The 22,121-nt window shown below is 43.3% G+C and overlaps 1 protein-coding gene across 4 annotated transcripts in view; it reads left to right on the top strand.

Moving 5' to 3' along the window:
• Positions 1-11,018: 11,018 nt before the first annotated feature.
• Positions 11,019-22,121, top strand: part of KCNC1 (potassium voltage-gated channel subfamily C member 1) — a 240,043-nt gene continuing 228,940 nt past the window's right edge. For 3 of the 4 annotated variants that reach the window (XM_077281840.1, XM_077281839.1, XM_077281838.1), the window contains exon 1: positions 11,019-11,886. In XM_077281840.1, coding sequence (XP_077137955.1) covers positions 11,341-11,886 — 546 coding nt within the window. In that variant the 5' untranslated portion in view covers positions 11,019-11,340. The remainder of the gene's footprint in view (positions 11,887-22,121) is intronic. The other variant, XM_077281841.1, reaches the window with a different exon arrangement.

Raw genomic sequence — 22,121 nt, 5'->3', positions numbered from 1 at the left:
GACAAGTAATGGTGAGTATGTAATCTATGTTTAATGTACTGTATGTCTATATGTATGTCATGTATGTAATGTATGAATGTATTGTATGTAGTATGTATGTATGTATGTAGTATGTATGTAGTATGTATGTATGCAGTATGTATGTATGTAGTATGTATGTATGTAGCATGTATGTAGCATGTATGTAGCACGTATGTAGCATGTAGCATGCATGTAGCATGTATGTGGCATGTAGCATGTATGTAGCATGTAGCATGTATGTAGCATGTATGTAGCATTTAGTATGTAGCATGTATGTAGCATGTATGTAGCATGTAGCATGTATGTAGCATGTATGTAGCATGCATGTAGCATGTATGTAGCATGTAACATAGTAACATAGTAACATAGTTAGTAAGGCCGAAAAAAGACATTTGTCCATCCAGTTCAGCCTATATTCCTATATTCCATCATAATAAATCCCCAGATCTACATCCTTCTACAGAACCTAATAATTGTATGATACAATATTGTTCTGCTCCAGGAAGACATCCAGGCCTCTCTTGAACCCCTCGACTGAGTTCGCCATCACCACCTCCTCAGGCAAGCAATTCCAGATTCTCACTGCCCTAACAGTAAAGAATCCTCTTCTATGTTGATGGAAAAACCTTCTCTCCTCCAGACGCAAAGAATGCCCCCTTGTGCCCGTCACCTTCCTTGGTATAAACAGATCCTCAGCGAGATATTTGTATTGTCCCCTTATATACTTATACATGGTTATTAGATCGCCCCTCAGTCGTCTTTTTTCTAGACTAAATAATCCTAATTTCGCTAATCTATCTGGGTATTGTAGTTCTCCCATCCCCTTTATTAACTTTGTTGCCTTCCTTTGTACTCTCTCTAGTTCCATTATATCCTTCCTGAGCACCGGTGCCCAAAACTGGACATGTAGTATGTAGCATGTATGTAGCATGTATGTAGCATGTAGCATGTATGTAGCATGTATGTAGCATGTATGTATGTATGTAGCATGTATGTATGTAGCATGTATGTAGCATGTATGTAGCATGTATGTAGTATGTATGTATGGAGTTTTTTCTTTTTTTTACATTCAACACATTAGCCGGATGATGGGACTACTACTGTCCCATCATTGGCTGATGTGTCAATCACTGTCAGTGTAGCAGGCATCGTCTGATGGGACTTGTAGTCCTATCGGACGATGCCTGCACACACGCACAGAGCCCCAGCACGCCGCAGAGACTCCCCACGCCGTACAGAGACCCCCCCATGCCGCACAAAGACCCTCCCACGCCGCACAGAGACCCCCCCATGCCGCACAGAGATCCCCCCCACGCCGCACAGAGACCCCCCCACGCCGCACAGAGACCCCCCCACGCCGCACAGAGATCCCCCCACGCCGCACAGGGATCCCCCCACGCCGCACAGAGACCCCCCACGCAGCACAGAGACCCCCCCACGCCGCATAGAGCCCGGGCAGCCCACATCGAGCCCCAGCACGCTGCACAGAGCCTGGGCAGCCCGGATACAGCCCCGCATAGAATTAGATCCCTGGCAGGCCTGCACAGACCCCGCCCGCACACACAGACACTCACAGTGTCTGCCCACGCACCGCCCACACTCTTCCCCCCTCCGGAACAGCATATAGAAGGACAGAAAGGGCTGATTTACGTTCCGATATTTGTGTCCCATTGACTTGCATTGGTATCGGGTATCGGTATTGGCGATATCCGATATTTTTTGGATATCGGCCGATCCAATCCGATACCGATACTTTTGAATATCGGAAGGTATCGCTCAACACTCTGAGTCCAGAGAAATCCGAGAGGTTTGAGGATTCCCACACGCCCCACTTTATTCAGTGATCATAGTTACATAGTTACATAGTTATTAAGGTTGAAGGAAGACTGTAAGTCCATCTAGTTCAACCCATAGCCTAACCTAACATGCCCTAACATGTTGATCCAGAGGAAGGCAAAAAACCCCATGTGGCAAAGAGTAACTCCACCATGGGGAAAAAAATTCCTTCCCGACTCCACATACGGCAATCAGACTAGTTCCCTGGATCAACGCCCTATCAAGGAATCTAGTGTATATACCCTGTAACATTATACTTTTCCAGAAAGGTATCCAGTCCCCTCTTAAATTTAATTAATGAATCACTCATTACAACATCATACGGCAGAGAGTTCCATAGTCTCACTGCTCTTACAGTAAAGAATCCGCGTCTGTTATTATGCTTAAACCTTCTTTCCTCTAGACGTAGAGGATGCTCCCTTGTCCCTGTCTCAGGTCTATGATTAAAAAGATCAGCAGAAAGGTCTTTGCACTGTCCCCTCATATATTTATACATTAACATAAGATCACCCCTTAGTCTTCATTTTTCCAAACTAAATAGCCCCAAGTGTAATAACCTATCTTGGTATTGCAGACCCCCCAGTCCTCTAATAACCTTGGTCGCTCTTCTCTGCACCCGCTCCAGTTCAGCTATGTCTTTCTTATACACCGGAGACCAGAACTGTGCACAGTATTCTAAGTGTGGTCGAACTAGTGACTTGTATAGAGGTAAAATTATGTTCTCCTCATGAGCATCTATGCCTCTTTTACTGCATCCCATTATTTTATTTGCCTTTGTAGCAGCTGCCTGACACTGGCCACTGAATATGAGTTTGTCATCCACCCATACACCCAGGTCTTTTTCATTGACGGTTTTGCCCAGAGTTTTAGAATTAAGCATATAGTTATACATCCTATTACTTCTACCCAAGTGCATGACCTTACATTTATCCCCATTAAAGCTCATTTGCCATTTATCAGCCCAAGCTTCTAGTTTACATAAATCATCCTGTAATATAAAATTGTCCTCCCCTGTATTGATTACCCTGCAGAGTTTAGTGTCATCTGCAAATATTGAAATTCTACTCTGAATGCCCCCTACAAGGTCATTAATAAATATGTTAAAAAGAAGAGGGCCCAATACTGACCCCTGTGGTACCCCACTGCTAACCGCGACCCAGTCCGAGTGTGCTCCATTAATAACCACCCTTTGTTTCCTATCCCTGAGCCAGCTCTCAACCCACTTACACATATTTTCCCCTATCCCCATTACTCTCATTTTATGTAACAACCTTTTGTGTGGCACCGTATCAAAAGCTTTGGAAAAGTCCATATATACTACGTCCACTGGGTTCCCTTGGTCCAGTCCGGAACTTACCTCTTCATAGAAGCTGATCAGATTAGTCTGACATGAACGGTCCCTAGTAAACCCGTGCTGATACTGGGTCATGAGGTTATTCCTCTTCAGATACTCCAGCATAGCATCCCTTAGAATGCCCTCCAGGATTTTACCCACAGTAGAGGTTAAGCTTACTGGCCTATAATTACCAAGTTCAGTTTTTGCCCCTTTTTTGAATATTGGCACCACATTTGCTATACGCCAGTCCTGTGGTACAGACCCTGTTATTATGGAGTCTTTAAAAATTAAAAATAATGGTCTATCAATGACTGTACTTAGTTCCTGCAGTACTCGGGGGTGTATCCCATCCGGGCCCGGAGATTTGTCAATTTTAGTTATTTTTAGACGCCGCTGTACTTCCTGCTGGGTTAAGCAGGTGACATTTAATGGGGAATTTTTATCACCAGTCATTTTGTCTGCCATGGGATCTTCTTTTGTAAATACTGATGAAAAAAAGTCATTTAGCATATTGGCTTTTTCCTCATCCTCATCCACCATTTCACCCAGACTATTTTTAAGGGGGCCAACACTGTCATTTTTTAGTTTCTTACTATTTATATAGTTAAAGAATATTTTGGGATTATTTTTACTCTCTCTGGCAATGAGTCTCTCTCAATCTTTGCTGCGTTGATTTGCTTTTTACAGAATTTATTTAATTTTCTGTATTTATTTAATGCCTCCTCACTACCTACTTCCTTTAATTCTCTATATTCTTTCTTTTTGTCCCTTATTGCGCCCCTTACAGCTCTATTTAGCCATATTGGTTTCCTCCTATTTCTAGTATGTTTATTCCCATACGGTATATACTGTGCACAGGTCCTATCCAGGATGCTAATAAACGTCTCCCATTTTCTTTGTGTATTTTTGTGTCTCAGGATATCGTCCCAGTTAATTGCACCAAGATCCTCTCTCATCCGTTGGAAATTTGCCCTCCTGAAGTTTAGTGTCCTTGTCACCCCTCTACTACACATCTTATTAAAGGAGACATGAAAACTTATTATTTTGTGATCACTATTCCCCAAGTGACCCCCAACCCTTATATTTGATATGCGGTCTGGCCTGTTGGTTAATATTAGGTCTAGCAGTGCCCCCTCCTTGTTGGGTCCTGAACCAGTTGTGAAAGGTATTGTCTCTCATAGTTGTCAGACACCGATTACCTTTGCTGGAACTGCAGGTTTCTGTTCCCCAATCTATTTCAGGGGAGTTGAAGTCCCCCATAATAATGGCTTCTCCTTGAGTCGCAGCTTCATCTATTTGCTTTACGAGGATATTCTCCATTGCTTCCATTATTTTTGGAGATTTATTACAAACCCCATCAGTAATTTATTATTTTTTCCCCCTCCCCTTATCTCCACCCACAGGGACTCTACATTTTCATTAAATTCACCTATATTATCACGCAGGATGGGTTTTAAGGAAGATTTTACATATAGACACACCCCTCCCCCTCGCTTATCTGTATGGTCATTTCTGAACAGGCTATAGCCCTGCAAGTTAACAGCCCAGTCATGGCTCTCATCCAGCCACGTTTCAGATATCCCCACCATGTCATAATTATGTTCCAACAACATTAGTTCTAATTCCTCCATGTTGTTGGCGAGGCTTCTGGCATTAGTATACATGCACTTGATGTTACTCTCTGTACCTCTATTCTTTCTTAAATTACTAACTGTTCTAACCCCACCCCCCATGCCTCCGCCACCCCCAACTTCCTTATTTGTGCCCAGGTCTCTATCTGCACTATCTTCCCCTCAGCCAGAATATTGCGCAAAGTTTGAACAAACACTTAACAAATGTTCTTTTGGTCTTATGTACCTGACCATAGAGTATCTGCAAAAAGCCATCGTATCCAGCGAGGAGCAAATTACGAATATTGAAACCCAACTGGAGAATGCCAGTCCAGCAGAAGCACTCTGCTCCTTAAAGACCAGGATAAAGACAAATATTGATCAACATCGACGTGACACTAAGAACAAGAAAAGAAACAAGTTTCAGAGAGACACTGAAGACTACAAATTAGGGTACGTACCCATATGCGAGAAAAAATGTTCCGATATCAGGAACGAAAAAACAGACGAGTGTCATGCGAGAACAATGCGATTTACACACTTAGCATCCGATGTACATCCGAGTGCATTGCGACTTTAACATGAGCTTTTACGTACAGCAGTTTGTTATGTCATTTACACATTGTTTTCAAAGGAAATATTTGTCAAAACACACACATATATATATATATATATATATATATATACATATATATATATTTGATAAATCGAAGAAAGGCCAGCAATTCCTGTGTGCGTACAGTAAAATCACACTGACAGGTTACACTAGGATAGAGTAGATGTATACACATAGAATACATATACAGTGTATATAGATGTCAATAGCACACACACATATATATATATATATATATATATATATACTGTATATATATATATATATATTTACATTGCATAGAGAGATAGCTAGAAGAAAAGCCGGTAATTCATCTGCCGGCTTCTGTAAAATCACTGCAGGAGCCGACAGGATAGAAGAGATGGATTACATACAGTAAATACATATAGAATAGGTGGACATATAGATGTCAGTGACAAATACAATTAGTACAGTGTGTGTGCAAATTACAGGACAGGTATTTAATAAAAGATTATTTTTGGGGAAAAAATAGCAAGGGCTGTTAAAATAGGGGAGCCCCCCAAAAAATGACGTTGGGTCTTTCTATAATTAAGAACCAGAAAAGGCTATGCAGACAGCTGCGGGCTGACATTAATAGTCTAGGAAGGGACCATGGATATTGGCCCCCCTGGCTAAAAACATCAGCTCTCAGCCACCCCAGAAAAGGCGCATCTCTAAGATGTGCCAATTCTGGCACTTAGCCTCGCTTTTCCCACTGCCCTGTATTAATAAGACACCCCCATTACTAACCCCATAGTCATATTGCAAGAAAACACAGACACCCAGAAGAAAGTCCTTTATTTGAAAAAAACACACAGACTCCCTTATTATTCTTAATTAAACCATACTGCTACACCTAATTCCTGCGAAGCCCTCGATCTCCTGTAATAAAAGTAAAATAACAAACCAACAGTATACCATACCTGTCCATCATTGTGTCCCACACTGTAATCCATATCTGAGGAATATACTGTTTTCAACCAGGACGGTGCCAAGATGCGACCGCCCCAGCTGAAAACTACTGGGGAATGAGCTGCTGAGAGCGGAGCCTCAGTGACTAGCGGTGACGTCACTAAAGCTGCGCTCCCTCACAGCCTGAACTGCGGTGAACTCTGGAGCATGGCAAAATGCGGCAAAGGGCCTATCTGGCAGTAAAAATATGAAAAACTCCGGCACACTATTGATAATGGAAAAGTCTCTCATTCATTAATTATTTTTATTTCAAAAAACAGCGGTGAATTTCCAAAATAATATTTACCCATATTTCAAAACAACGATGGGATTTCCAAAAATATTTTCTCACACTCCATATGGACATAATAATAAATCCTTTTTATCTCAACGTTTCGGCTGTGAAGCCTTTTTCAAGAGATTCAATGTCCCTTTGCAACAGATGGAGAGCCGGATAGAGAAACCTACTTAATATGAAGAACCGCCGTGTAGGTGCTATGGCCCGAAGGGAACCGTTATCGTGGAAATCCCATCGTTGTTTTGAAATAAGAGTAAATATTATTTTGGAAATTCACCGCTGTTTTTTTAAATAAAAATAATTAATGAATGAGAGACTTTTCCATTATCAATAGTGTGCTGGAGTTTTTCATATTATTGCTATTTTTTCCTGAGCACCTCTCACTTAGTGAGCACCTTCCTTACCATTTTATCTGGCAGTCAAGACATAAACCCCGGAATTCACCTTAGACAACGGAAAAAGGCCTATCTGGCAGCAGAGACATAACCATGGACTCCACCTATGAAAGGGGCAAAGGACCTTTCTGGAGGAGGAGACAAAACCCTGGGATCTAGCTAACAAAGTGGCAAAGTGCTCATCTGGCGGGAGAGACATTACTCCGGCCCCCGCCTACGACAGCTGCAAAGGACCAATCTCGTGGCAGAAACATAACCCCGGTCTCCAGCTGAGACAGAGGCAAAGTGCTTATCTGGCGACAGAGACATATCACCGGACTACACCTAAGACGACGTTAAAAGGGCCTATCTGGCGGAGAGACAAAACCCAGCATCTAAGAATGCGGCAAAGGGCCTATCTGGCGGCAGAGATATAACCCCGGATTCCACCTAAGACATCGGCAAAGCACCTATCTGCCGGCAGAGACGTAAGACAGGATTTCAGCTAAGAGAACGGCAAATGGTCTATTTGACGGCAGAAACATAACCCCCAGACTCAACCTAAGACAGGGGAAAAATGCCGATCTGGTGGCAGAGACATAACCCTGGACTCCAGCTAAGGCTACTTTCACACATCCGTCTTTAGGCGTCAGGCAAAATACGGCAAATTTTGGAAAAACTGGATCCGGCAAAAGATGCCGCCGGATCCGGTTTTTCCCCATAGACTTGTAATAGCGCCGGATTATGCCTGATGACTTTACGTTTCGTCCGGTTTTCGCCGGATCCAGCAAAAATGTTGTTTCCGGTGTCTGGAAAAAACGGACACAGTAACGTTTTTTGTCTCCGGCTAAAAAGTCGGAAGCGCCAGATCCGGCGCTTCCCACTTTTTGCTAGAATGGAAGCCTATGGGCGCCTGATTCCGGTTTTTTTAACTGAGCATGCTCAGAAACAATTGGCCAGCCCCCAATTAGGAAACATATATAAAGCCAGCCAGCCACAGCCAGCAGCAGTCTTCTTCTGGGAGCCCTCCCTTGCATCGTCAGAGCTGTGAGATAAATATATATCTTTTTTTTTTTTCTTTTGGGTGACAATATGCTTTAATACTTAACAGTGTCAGAGGTGCTTCTAGAAGGAGACGGAAGGGGTGGAGAGATACCTGGAGCGGGCGCGCGTGTAGTAAGTACCTAAATGCATCGCAGGAGCACATCATCACAGTACACACAACACATAACAGATCACCACAGACATCACAGTACACACAACACATAACACCCGCCCCGGTAGTTGCTACTGCACCTGCCCCTCCTCGAGCCACTGTCCCTCTGCCACCCCCTTTCCAATACCAGCAAACTGGCCAGTACCATCCTGCCCCGTACCAGCATCCTGCCCCATACCAGTTCCCTACCACATCTGTGCCTCCACTCCCTGCCCAATCTGCACTCTGTGGCCTGTACCACCAGTCTCCTACACCACCCATCATGCCCCAAACACATACCTCTTCTCCACCTCCGTTTCATCTGCCTCCCTATCCCTTCACCCCACCCCTCAAACCTTCCAAATTCCAAACACTACTCCCGGTTTCCTTCTCCACCATCATCCCCTCTCCACACTCATACTGTCGAAGTTTCCCAATCTGACAGCCCCTCTAGTATTATCTCCACCCCACAGTTTTAAATTTATGAAAGTTTTGTTAAAAGTTTTATAAAGCACTTTTTTGGGGTTAAAAAAAAGGTAATAAACATTGTGAAAATCCCAATCAGGTACAATACATTGGTTAAAAAAGGTAAAAAACAAGGTAATATTGGGTAAAAAAAGGTAATAAACTTTGGGAAAATCCCAACCAGATACAATACTTTGAGTAAAAAAAGGTTAAATACTTTTGGTAGCAAGGTCCAAAACACAATTTTCAAACTCTCTCATCCTGCCAGTCTACTCTTCCTTGAGGTAACACGAAGTATTCAGCATATTTGTCCCTCATTCTTGAAACTGCCACAGAACTTCTAAAAGTAATGTTCTGATAGTCATGCAAAGTGGTTTCTTCAGAGTGGTCTTCAATGGAAATCTGTTCCTTGCATATAACAAAATTGTGCAGGACCACACAAGCTTTTACCACCTCGTCAACAATGTCAGCCTTGAGGTATCTGATAGCAGTCAAGAGAACTCTCCATTTTGCAGTTAAAATCCCAAAAGCGCACTCCACCATTCTTCGTGCGTGTGTTAGGCGGTAATTAAAAATGCGTTTAGTTGCCGTCAATCCACTACTGGAGTATGGTTTCAGCAGGTGCTCCGATAGTTGAAAGGCTTCATCTCCTACACATAGAAAAGGCACTGGTGGCCCAGAGGTTTGAGGAAGCGGTCTTGGAGGTGGAAATTCAAAGGCGTTTCCCTACAGATGACGCCCCATGGCAGACACTTTAAACACTTGGGAATCATTTGAGCGTCCATAGGCCCCAATATCGACCTAAATAAATTTGTATTCCGCGTCTGTGATGGCCATGAGCACAATGGAGAAATATTTATTGAAGTTAAAATATTCCGATCTCGATCCAGCAGGTTTGACTATGCGGATATGTTTCCCGTCCACAGCTCCCAGGCACTTTGGAAACTGACAAATTTGTAGGAATTTGTCCGCGATCTCCAGCCAACTCTCCTTTGTGGGATGTGGTATAAATTCCGCATATAGAGAGTCCCACAATGTACGGCACGTGTGCTTCACAATCCCCGATATGGTGGAAATCCCAAGTCGGAACTGGAAATGGAGCGACGAAAGGGATTCTCCAGTTGCAAAGAATCTGTGAAAAAAGGGAAAAATTAGTACAAAATACCAGTAATAACATTACAGTTATTAGTCAGCTAGAACAGTTGCAGATACAAAAAAAAATATTTAAAAACTACCAGCAACAACATTACAGTTATAAGTGTGCATTTACAGTAGGAGATACAATAAAAATTGCTCACCGTAGAGTCACCATCAGACGCTCTGCAGGCGAAATGGAGAGACGGCAATACGTGTCACTTCTTGCGATGAGGTGTCCAATCCGTTCCACCAACACGTCGAAGTTCTCCGCTTTCATCCGCACATAGGAGAGAAACTTGTCTGGGTCTCCCGGTAGCTCCATGTGTAAAGTTGAAAAGCCTCCCCGCGTCATTCTCTGTGCAGTGATGGGGTGGATCCACAAACGCCGCTGACGCATGATGCGCTGTCTCTCTCGCTCCTTCTCCAGAACAACGCTCACAAACGATTCGCCTCCACAGTAAAATCCACGTTGAGCTTCAGAATATTCGCAAGAACGACATCCATCTTGCTCCTCTACAACCTGTCACAGATGGGCTGTAGGAACACTGTATATATAGGTTTTCAGTAGCCAATCATGTTTGGGAGCCTCCCAGGGGCGTTTTTAAAAACCGGATCCGTCGTAAAACGAATAAAAAAAATGGACGAAACAGATGGAAAACGGATGAAATGGATCCGTTTTTTTGCCACTTCCGCTAGTCGGATCCAGCTAAAAAACAGATTCGGTGCATCAGTTTTTCACAATTTACGCCGGATCCGTTTTTTTGTAAATTTGCTGGATTTAGCCTGAAACAAAAAACCTGACGTGTGAAAGCAGCCTAAGAGAGCGGCAAAGGGTCTATTTGGAGGCATAGAACACAGGTGCATCAGGAAGCAGCCCAGGACTCCTACAGAGGGCTAATTAGAGGGCAGCTAATTAGAGGGCAGCTAATTAGAGGGCAGCTAATTAGAGGGCAGCCAGGAGTCCGGCGAAAGAAGGCCAAGTGCGGACTCCGGCACAAGCACAACCCGTATTCCCGCATAGAGGGCGGCAGAGAGCACAGCTGCACGGAGCCGCCGTCCTTTCTACAGGGAGTTGCTGTCATTTCAGCACCACAGCGCACCCCGGACTCCGGCACAGAGGGCGGCAGAGAGCGCACCCCGAGTCCGGCACAGAGCGCACCCCGAGTCCGGCACAGAGCGCACCCCGGACTCGGGCACGGAGGGCGGCACAGAGCGCACCCCGGACTCCGGCACAGAGCGCACCCCGGACTCGGGCACGGAGGGCGGCACAGAGCGCACCCCGGACTCGGGCACGGAGGGCGGCACAGAGCGCACCCCGGACTCGGGCACAGAGCGCACCCCGGACTCGGGCACGGAGGGCGGCACAGAGCGCACCCCGGACTCCGGCACAGAGCGCACCCCGGACTCGGGCACGGAGCGCTGCTGTTGCACGGTGCCGCGGTCCTTTGTGCGCAGCATGCAGCGCCTCACATGACAGGCTCCATAGACCTTGGTGGGCGACATGGGCCAAGGGGACGACACCGAGCGCATCGTGATCAACGTGGGTGGGACGCGGCACCGGACGTACCGCAGCACCCTGCGCACCTTGCCCGGGACCCGGCTGGCCTGGCTGGCTGAGCCCGACGCCCACAGCCACTTCGACTACGACCCGCTGGTGGACGAGTTCTTCTTCGACCGCCACCCCGGGGTGTTCGCGCACATCCTGAACTATTACCGCACCGGGAAGCTGCACTGCCCGGCGGACGTGTGCGGGCCGCTGTATGAGGAGGAGCTGGCCTTCTGGGGCATCGACGAGACGGACGTGGAGCCGTGCTGCTGGATGACCTACCGCCAGCACCGGGACGCCGAGGAAGCCCTGGACAGCTTCGGGGGAGGACCCGCGGACCTGGGCGGCGACGACGGGGACTGCGGCGAGGATGAGCTGGACATCACCAAGCGCCTGGCGCTCAGCGACTCCCCGGACGGGAGGGCCCCGGGCGGCTGGCGGAGGTGGCAGCCGCGCCTCTGGGCGCTGTTCGAGGACCCCTACTCATCCAGATTTGCGAGGGTAAGTCGTGACAGCATGCGACATAATGGATGGTGTGTCCTCAGAGCATGCGACACACACGATGTGCGACATGTTCATAAGCTACAGAGAGACGGAGACAATCAACAAGGGCTCCAGCGTTCACTACAGTAACAATCATCCATCCTGGTGTCCATCATACAGCACAATCAGCCAACCTGGTGCCTATCATCATCATCCATCATACAGCACAATCATCCATCCTGGTGTCCATCATACAGCACAATCAGCCAACGCGGTGTCCATCATACAGCACAATCAGCCAACGCGGTGTCCATCATCATCATCCACCATACAGTACAATCATCCATCATGGTGTCCATCATACAGCACAATCAGCCAACGCGGTGTCCATCATCCATCATACAGCACAATCAGTCAACGCGGTGTCCATCATCCATCATACAACACAATCAGCCAACCCGGTGCCCTTCATCATCATCCATCATACAGCACAATCATCCATCCTGGTGTCCATCATACAGCACAATCAGCCAACGCGGTGTCCATCATCCATCATACAGCACAATCAGCCAACGCAGTGTCCATCATACAGCACAATCAGTCAACGCGGTGTCCATCATCCATCATACAACACAATCAGCCAACCCGGTGCCCTTCATCATCATCCACCATACAGTACAATCATCCATCCTGGTGTCCATCATACAGCACAATCAGCCAACCTGGTGCCCATCATCATCATCCATCATACAGCACAATCATCCATCCTGGTGTCCATCATACAGCACAATCAGCCAACGCGGTGTCCATCATACAGCACAATCAGTCAACGCGGTGTCCATCATCATCATCCACCATACAGTACAATCATCCATCCTGGTGTCCATCATACAGCACAATCAGCCAATGCGGTGTCCATCATCCATCATACAGCACAATCAGCCAACCTGGTGCCCATCATCATCATCCATCATACAGCGCAATCATCCATCCTGGTGTCCATCATACAGCACAATCAGCCAACGCGGTGTCCATCATACAGCACAATCAGCCAACGTGGTGTCCATCATCCATCATACAGCACAATCAGCCAACACGGTGTCCATCATACAGCACAATCAGCCAACGCGGTGTCCATCATCCATCATACAGCACAATCAGTCAATGCGGTGTCCATCATCCATCATACAACACAATCAGCCAACCCGGTGCCCTTCATCATCATCCATCATACAGCACAATCATCCATCCTGGTGTCCATCATACAGCACAATCAGCCAACGCGGTGTCCATCATCCATCATACAGCACAATCAGCCAACGCGGTGTCCATCATCCATCATACAGCACAATCAGCCAACGTGGTGTCCATCATCCATCATACAGCACAATCAGTCAACGCGGTGTCCATTATCCATACAACACAATCAGCCAACCCGGTGCCCTTCATCATCATCTACCATACAGTACAATCATCCATCCTGGTGTCCATCATACAGCACAATCAGCCAACGCGGTGTCCATCATCCATCATACAGCACAATCAGTCAACGCGGTGTCCATCATCCATCATACAACACAATCAGCCAACCCGGTGCCCTTCATCATCATCCATCATACAGCACAATCATCCATCCTGGTGTCCATCATACAGCACAATCAGCCAACGTGGTGTCCATCATCCATCATACAGCACAATCAGTCAACGCGGTGTCCATCATCCATCATACAACACAATCAGCCAACCCGGTGCCCTTCATCATCATCCATCATACAGCACAATCATCCATCCTGGTGTCCATCATACAGCACAATCAGCCAACGTGGTGTCCATCATCCATCATACAGCACAATCAGTCAACGCGGTGTCCATCATCCATCATACAACACAATCAGCCAACCCGGTGCCCTTCATCATCATCCATCATACAGCACAATCATCCATCCTGGTGTCCATCATACAGCACAATCAGCCAACGTGGTGTCCATCATCCATCATACAGCACAATCAGCCAACGCGGTGTCCATCATCCATCATACGGCACAATCAGCCAACGCGGTGTCCATCATCATCATCATCCACCATACAGTACAATCATCCATCCTGGTGTCCATCATACAGCACAATCATCCATCCTGGTGTCCATCATACAGCACAATCAGCCAACGCGGTGTCCATCATACAGCACAATCAGCCAACCCGGTGTCCATCATCCATCATACAGCACAATCAGCCAATGCGGTGTCCATCATCCATCATACAGCACAATCAACCAACGCGGTGTCCATCATCCATCATACGGCACAATCAGCCAATGCGGTGTCCATCATCCATCATACAGCACAATCAGCCAACGCGGTGTCCATCATCCATCATACAACACAATCAGCCAACCCGGTGCCCTTCATCATCATCCATCATACAGCACAATCATCCATCCTGGTGTCCATCATACAGCGCAATCAGCCAACGCGGTGTCCATCATGCAGCACAATCAGCAAACGCGGTGTCCATCATCCATCATACGGCACAATCAGCCAACACGGTGTCCATCATCCATCATACAACACAATCAGCCAACCCGGTGCCCTTCATCATCATCCATCATACATCACAATCAACCAACCCGGTGTCCATCATTCATCATAAAGCACAATCAGCCAACCCGGTGTCCATCATCATCATCCACCATACAGTACAATCATCCATCCTGGTGTCCATCATACAGCACAATCAGCCAACGCGGTGTCCATCATCCATCATACAGCACAATCAGCCAATGCGGTGTCCATCATCCATCATACAGCACAATCAGCCAACCCGGTGTCCATCATCATCATCCACCATACAGTACAATCATCCATCCTGGTGTCCATCATACAGCACAATCAGCCAACGCAATGTCCATCATTCATCATACAGCACAATCAGCCAAACTGATGCTCATCATCATACAGCACAATCAGCCAACCCGGGGGCCATCATCCATCATACAGCACAATTAGATAACCCTGTGTCTATCATCATTCATCATACAGCACAATCAGCCAAACTGGTGCTCATCATCATCATACAGCACAATCAGCCAACCCGGTGTCTATCATCATCCATCATACAACACAATCAGCCAACCTGGTGCTCATCATCATCATACAGCACAAACAGCCAACCCTATGTCCATCATCATCATCCATCATACAGCACAATCAGCCAACAATATAACCATAATCATATAGCACAATCAGCCAACCCGGTGTCCATCATCATCCGTCATACAGCACAATCATCCAACCCTGTGTCCATCATCATCTATCTGGGGGAAAATGTGTGTAAATGGGTTAGTAACTGGCTTAGTGATAGAAAGCAGAGGGTGGTTATAAATGGTATAGTCTCTAACTGGGTCGCTGTGACCAGTGGGGTACCGCAGGGGTCGGTATTGGGACCTGTTCTCTTCAACATATTCATTAATGATCTGGTAGAAGGTTTACACAGTAAAATATTGATATTTGCAGATGATACAAAACTATGTAAAGCAGTTAATACAAGAGAAGATAGTATTCTGCTACAGATGGATCTGGATAAGTTGGAAACTTGGGCTGAAAGGTGGCAGATGAGGTTTAACAATGATAAATGTAAGGTTATACACATGGGAAGAAGGAATCAATATCACCATTACACACTGAACGGGAAACCACTGGGTAAATCTGACATGGAGAAGGACTTGGGGATCCTAGTTAATGATAAACTTACCTGGAGCAGCCAGTGCCAGGCAGCAGCTGCCAAGGCAAACAGGATCATGGGGTGCATTAAAAGAGGTCTGGATACACATGATGAGAGCATTATACTGCCTCTGTACAAATCCCTAGTTAGACCGCACATGGAGTACTGTGTCCAGTTTTGGGCACCGGTGCTCAGGAAGGATATAATGGAACTAGAGAGAGTACAAAGGAGGGCAACAAAATTAATAAAGGGGATGGGAGAACTACAATACCCAGATAGATTAGCGAAATTAGGATTATTTAGTCTAGAAAAAAGACGACTGAGGGGCGATCTAATAACCATGTATAAGTATATAAGGGGACAATACAAATATCTCGCTGAGGATCTGTTTATACCAAGGAAGGTGACGGGCACAAGGGGGCATTCTTTGCGTCTGGAGGAGAGAAGGTTTTTCCACCAACATAGAAGAGGATTCTTTACTGTTAGGGCAGTGAGAATCTGGAATTGCTTGCCTGAGGAGGTGGTGATGGCGAACTCAGTCGAGGGGTTCAAGAGAGGCCTGGATGTCTTCCTGGAGCAGAACAATATTGTATCATACAATTATTAGGTTCTGTAGAAGGACGTAGATCTGGGGATTTATTATGATGGAATATAGGCTGAACTGGATGGACAAATGGCTTTTTTCGGCCTTACTAACTATGTTACTATGTTACTATGTTACTATCATTGAGCACCATCAGCCAACTCTGTATGCATCATCATACAGCACAATCAGCCAACGCTGTATCCATCATCATACAGCACAATCAGCCAACGCTGTATCCATCATCATACAGCACAATCAGCCAACCCGCTGCCCATCATCCATCATACAGCACAATCAACCAAGGTGGTGTCCATCATTCATCATACAGCACAATCAGCCAACCCGGTGTCAATCATCAATCATACAGCACAATCAACCAATGCGGTGTCCATCATTCATCGTACAGCACAATCTGCCAACCCGGTGTCAATCATCCATCATACACCAAAATCAGCCAACCCGGTGTCCATCATACAGCACAATCAACCAACGCGGTGTCTGTCATTCATCATACAGCACAATCAGCCAACCCGGTGTCAATCATCCATCACAATCAACCAACCCGGTGTCAATCATCCATCATACAGCAACAATCAGCCAACGCGGTGTCCATCATGCATCATACAGCACAATCAGCCAACCCCGTGTCAATCATCCATCATACAACACAATCATCCATCCTGGTATCCGTCATACAGCACAATCAGCCAACCCGGCGTCCATCATCCATCATACAACACAATCAGCCAATGCGGTATCCATCATACAGCACAATCAGCCAACGTGGTGTCCATCATCCATCATACAGCACAATCAGCCAACCAGGTGTCCACCATCCATCATACAGCACAATCATCCATCCTGGTGTCCATCATCCATCATACAACACAATCAGCCAACCTGATGCTCGTCATCATCATACAGCACAATCAGCCAACCCGTTTCTATCATCATCCATCATACAGCACAATCAGTCAACCTGGTGCTCATCATCATCATACAGCACAATCAGCCAACCCGTTTCTATCATCATCCATCATACAACACAATCAGTCAACCTTGTGCTCATCATCATCATACAGCACAAACAGCCAACCCTATGTCCATCATCATCCATCATACAGCACAATCATCCAACCCCGTGTCCATCATCATCCGTCATACAGCACAATCATCCAACCCTGTGTCCATCATCATCTATCATAGAGCACCATCAGCCAACTCTGTATGCATCATCATATAGCAAAATCAGCCAAACCGGTGTCCATCATCATCCATCATACAGCACAATCAGCCAACCAAGTGTCCATCATCATCCATCATACAGCACAATCAGCCACCTCTGTACCCATCATCATACAGCACAATCAGCCAATGCTGTATCCATCATCATACAGCACAATCAGCCAACACTGTATCCATCATCATATAGCAAAATCAGCCAAACCGGTGTCCATCATCATCATACAGCACAATCAGCCAACAATATAACCATAATCATACAGCACAATCAGCCAACCCAGTGTCCATCATCCATCATACAGCACAATTAGCTAGCCCTGTGTCTATCATAATACAGCACAATCATCCAACCCTGTGTCCATCATCATCTATCATAGAGCACCATCAGCCAACCCGGTGTTCATCATTATCACCATCATCCATCATACAGCACAATCCTCCAACCCCATGCCCATCATCATCCATCATACAGCATCATCATACATCATACAGCACAACCAGCCAGCAAAGTGTCCATCATCCAGCATACAGCACAATCAGCCAACGCCGTATCCATCATATAGCAAAATCAGCCAAACCGGTGTCCATCATCATCATACAGCACAATCAGCCAACCAAGTGTCCATCATCATCAACCATCTTACAGCACAATCATCCAACACGGTACCCACCATCCATCATACAGCACAATCAACCAACCCTGTGGCTATGTGCACACGTCAGGATTTTGTCAGGATTTTGTCAGGCTTTTTCCTCAGGTTTTGTAGCCAAAACCAGGAGTGGAACAATTAGAGGAAAAGTATAATAGAAACATCTGCTCCACTTCTGTATTTATCACCCACTCCTGGTTTTGGCTACAAAACCTGAGGAAAAAGTCTGACAAAATCCTGACGTGTGCACATAGCCTGAGTCTATCATCATCCATCATACAGCACAATCAGCCAACCCAGTGTCCATCATCATCCATCATACATCACAATCAACCAACCCTGTGTCCATCATCATCCATCATATGGCACCATCAGCCAACCCGATGTCCATCATCATCATCAAACAGCACAATCAGTCAGTTCTGTATCCATCATCATACGGCACCATCAGCCAACCCGGTGTTCATCATCATCGTCCATCATACAGCACAATCATCCAACCATGTGTCAATCATCATTCATCATACAGCACCATCATTCATCATCATACAGCACAATCAGCCAACCCGGTGTCCATCATCATCCATCATACAACACAATCAGCCAACCCTGTGTCAATCATCGTTATCAACCATCTCACCCCGACAATCCTAACCCTAAGCACATAACAATATATCATACGTTACACCCTACATTATACACTACACTATACATTATATACTACACCCTACATTATACACTACACTATACATTATATACTACACTATACATTATACACTACACTATACATTATACACTACACCATACATTATACACTACACTATACATTATACACTACACCATACATTATACACTACACTATACATTATATACTACACCCTACATTATACACTACACTATACATTATATACTACACCATACATTATACACTACACTATACATTATACACTACACTATACATTATACACTATACATCATATACCATACATTATACACTACACCATACATCATACACTACACCATACATTATACACTATACTATACATTATACACTACACTATACATTATATACTACACTATACATTATACACTACACCATACATTATACACTACACTATACATTATACACTACACTATACATTATACACTATACATTATACACTATACATCATATACCATACATTATACACTACACCATACATCATACACTACACCATACATTATACACTATACTATACATTATACACTACACTATACGTCATACACTACACCATACATTATACACTATACTATACATTATACACTACACCATACATTATACACTACACTATACATTATACACTATACTATACATTATACACTACACCATACATCATACACTACACCATACATCATGCACTACACTATACATTATACACTACACTATACATTATACACTACGCCATACATTATACACTACACTATACATCATACACTACACTATACATTATACACTACACCATACATTATACACTACACTATACATTATACACTACGCCATACATTATACACTACACTATACATTATACACTACACTATACATTATACACTACACCATACATCATACACTACACCATACATCATGCACTACACTATACAATATACACTACACTATACATTATACACTACACTATACGTCATACACTACACTATACATTATACACTATACGTTACACACTACACTATACATTATACACTACACCATACATTATACACTATACATCATATACCATACATTATACACTACACCATACATTATACACTACACTATACATTATACACTACACCATACATCATACACTACACCATACATCATGCACTACACTATACATTATACACTACACTATACATTATACACTACGCCATACATTATACACTACACTATACATTATACACTACACTATACATTATACACTACACCATACATCATACACTACAACATACATCATACACTACAACATACATCATACACTACACTATACATTATTCACTACACTATACATTATGCACTACACCATACATTATACACTACACTATACATTATACACTACACTATACATTATACACTACACCATACATTATACACTACACCATACATCATACACTACACTATATGTCATACACTACACCATACATTATACACTATACATCATACACTATACATTATACACTACACTATACATTATACACTACACTATACATTATACACTACACTATACATTATACACTATACATCATATACCATACATTATACACTACACCATACATTATACACTACACTATACATTATACACTACATTATACACTATACATCATATACCATACATTATACACTACACCATACATTATACACTACACCATACATTATACACTACACCATACATTATACACTACACCATACATTATACACTACACCATACATTATACACTACACCATACATCATACACTACACTATACATTATACACTACACCATACATTATACACTACACCATACATTATACACTACACTATACATTATACACTACACCATACATTATACACTACACCATACATCATACACTACACTATATGTCATACACTACACCATACATTATACACTATACATCATACACTATACATTATACACTACACTATACATTATACACTACACTATACATTATACACTATACTATACATTATACACTACACCATACATTATACACTATACATCATACACTATACATTATACACTACACTATACATTATACACTACACTATACATTATACACTACACTATACATTTTACACTATACTATACATTATACACTACACTATACATTATACACTATACATCATATACCATACATTATACACTACACTATACGTCATACACTACACTATACATTATACACTATACATCATACACTATACACTACACCATACATTATACACTACACTATACATTATACACTACACTATACATTTTACACTACACCATACATTATACACTACACCATACATTATACACTATACATTATATATTATACACTACACCATACATTATACACTACACCATACATTATATACTACACTATACATTATACACTATACATCATACACTATACATTATACACTACACTATACATTATACACTACACCATACATTATACACTACACTATACATTATACACTATACATCATACACTATACATTATACACTACAACATACATTATACACTACACCATACATCATACACTATACATTATACACTATACATCATACACTATACATTATACACTACAACATACATTATACACTACACCATACATCATACACTATACATTATACACCATACATTATACACTACACTATACATTATACACTATACATCATACACTATACATTATACACTACACCATACATTATACACTATACATCATACACTATACACTACACCATACATTATACACTACACTATACATTATACACTACACTATACATTATACACTACACCATACATTATACACTACAACATACATTATACACTACAACATACATTATACACTATAACATACATCATACACTATACATTATACACTACACCATACATTATACACTGTACATCATACACTATACACTACACCATACATTATACACTATACTATACATTATACACTACACTATACATTATACACTACACCATACATTATACACTACACTATACATTATACACTATACATCATACACTATACATTATACACTACAACATACATTATACACTACACCATACATCATACACTATACATTATACACCATACATTATACACTACACTATACATTATACACTATACATCATACACTATACATTATACACTACACCATACATTATACACTATACATCATACACTATACACTACACCATACATCATACACTACACTATACATTATGCACTACACCATACATTATACACTACACTATACATTATACACTATACATTATACACTACACCATACATTATACATTATACACTACA

Source organism: Ranitomeya variabilis, chromosome 2, assembly GCF_051348905.1.
Source record: "Ranitomeya variabilis isolate aRanVar5 chromosome 2, aRanVar5.hap1, whole genome shotgun sequence".
In the NCBI taxonomy this organism is placed as follows: domain Eukaryota; kingdom Metazoa; phylum Chordata; class Amphibia; order Anura; family Dendrobatidae; genus Ranitomeya; species Ranitomeya variabilis.
This window is presented reverse-complemented; position numbering and strand designations above follow the sequence as displayed.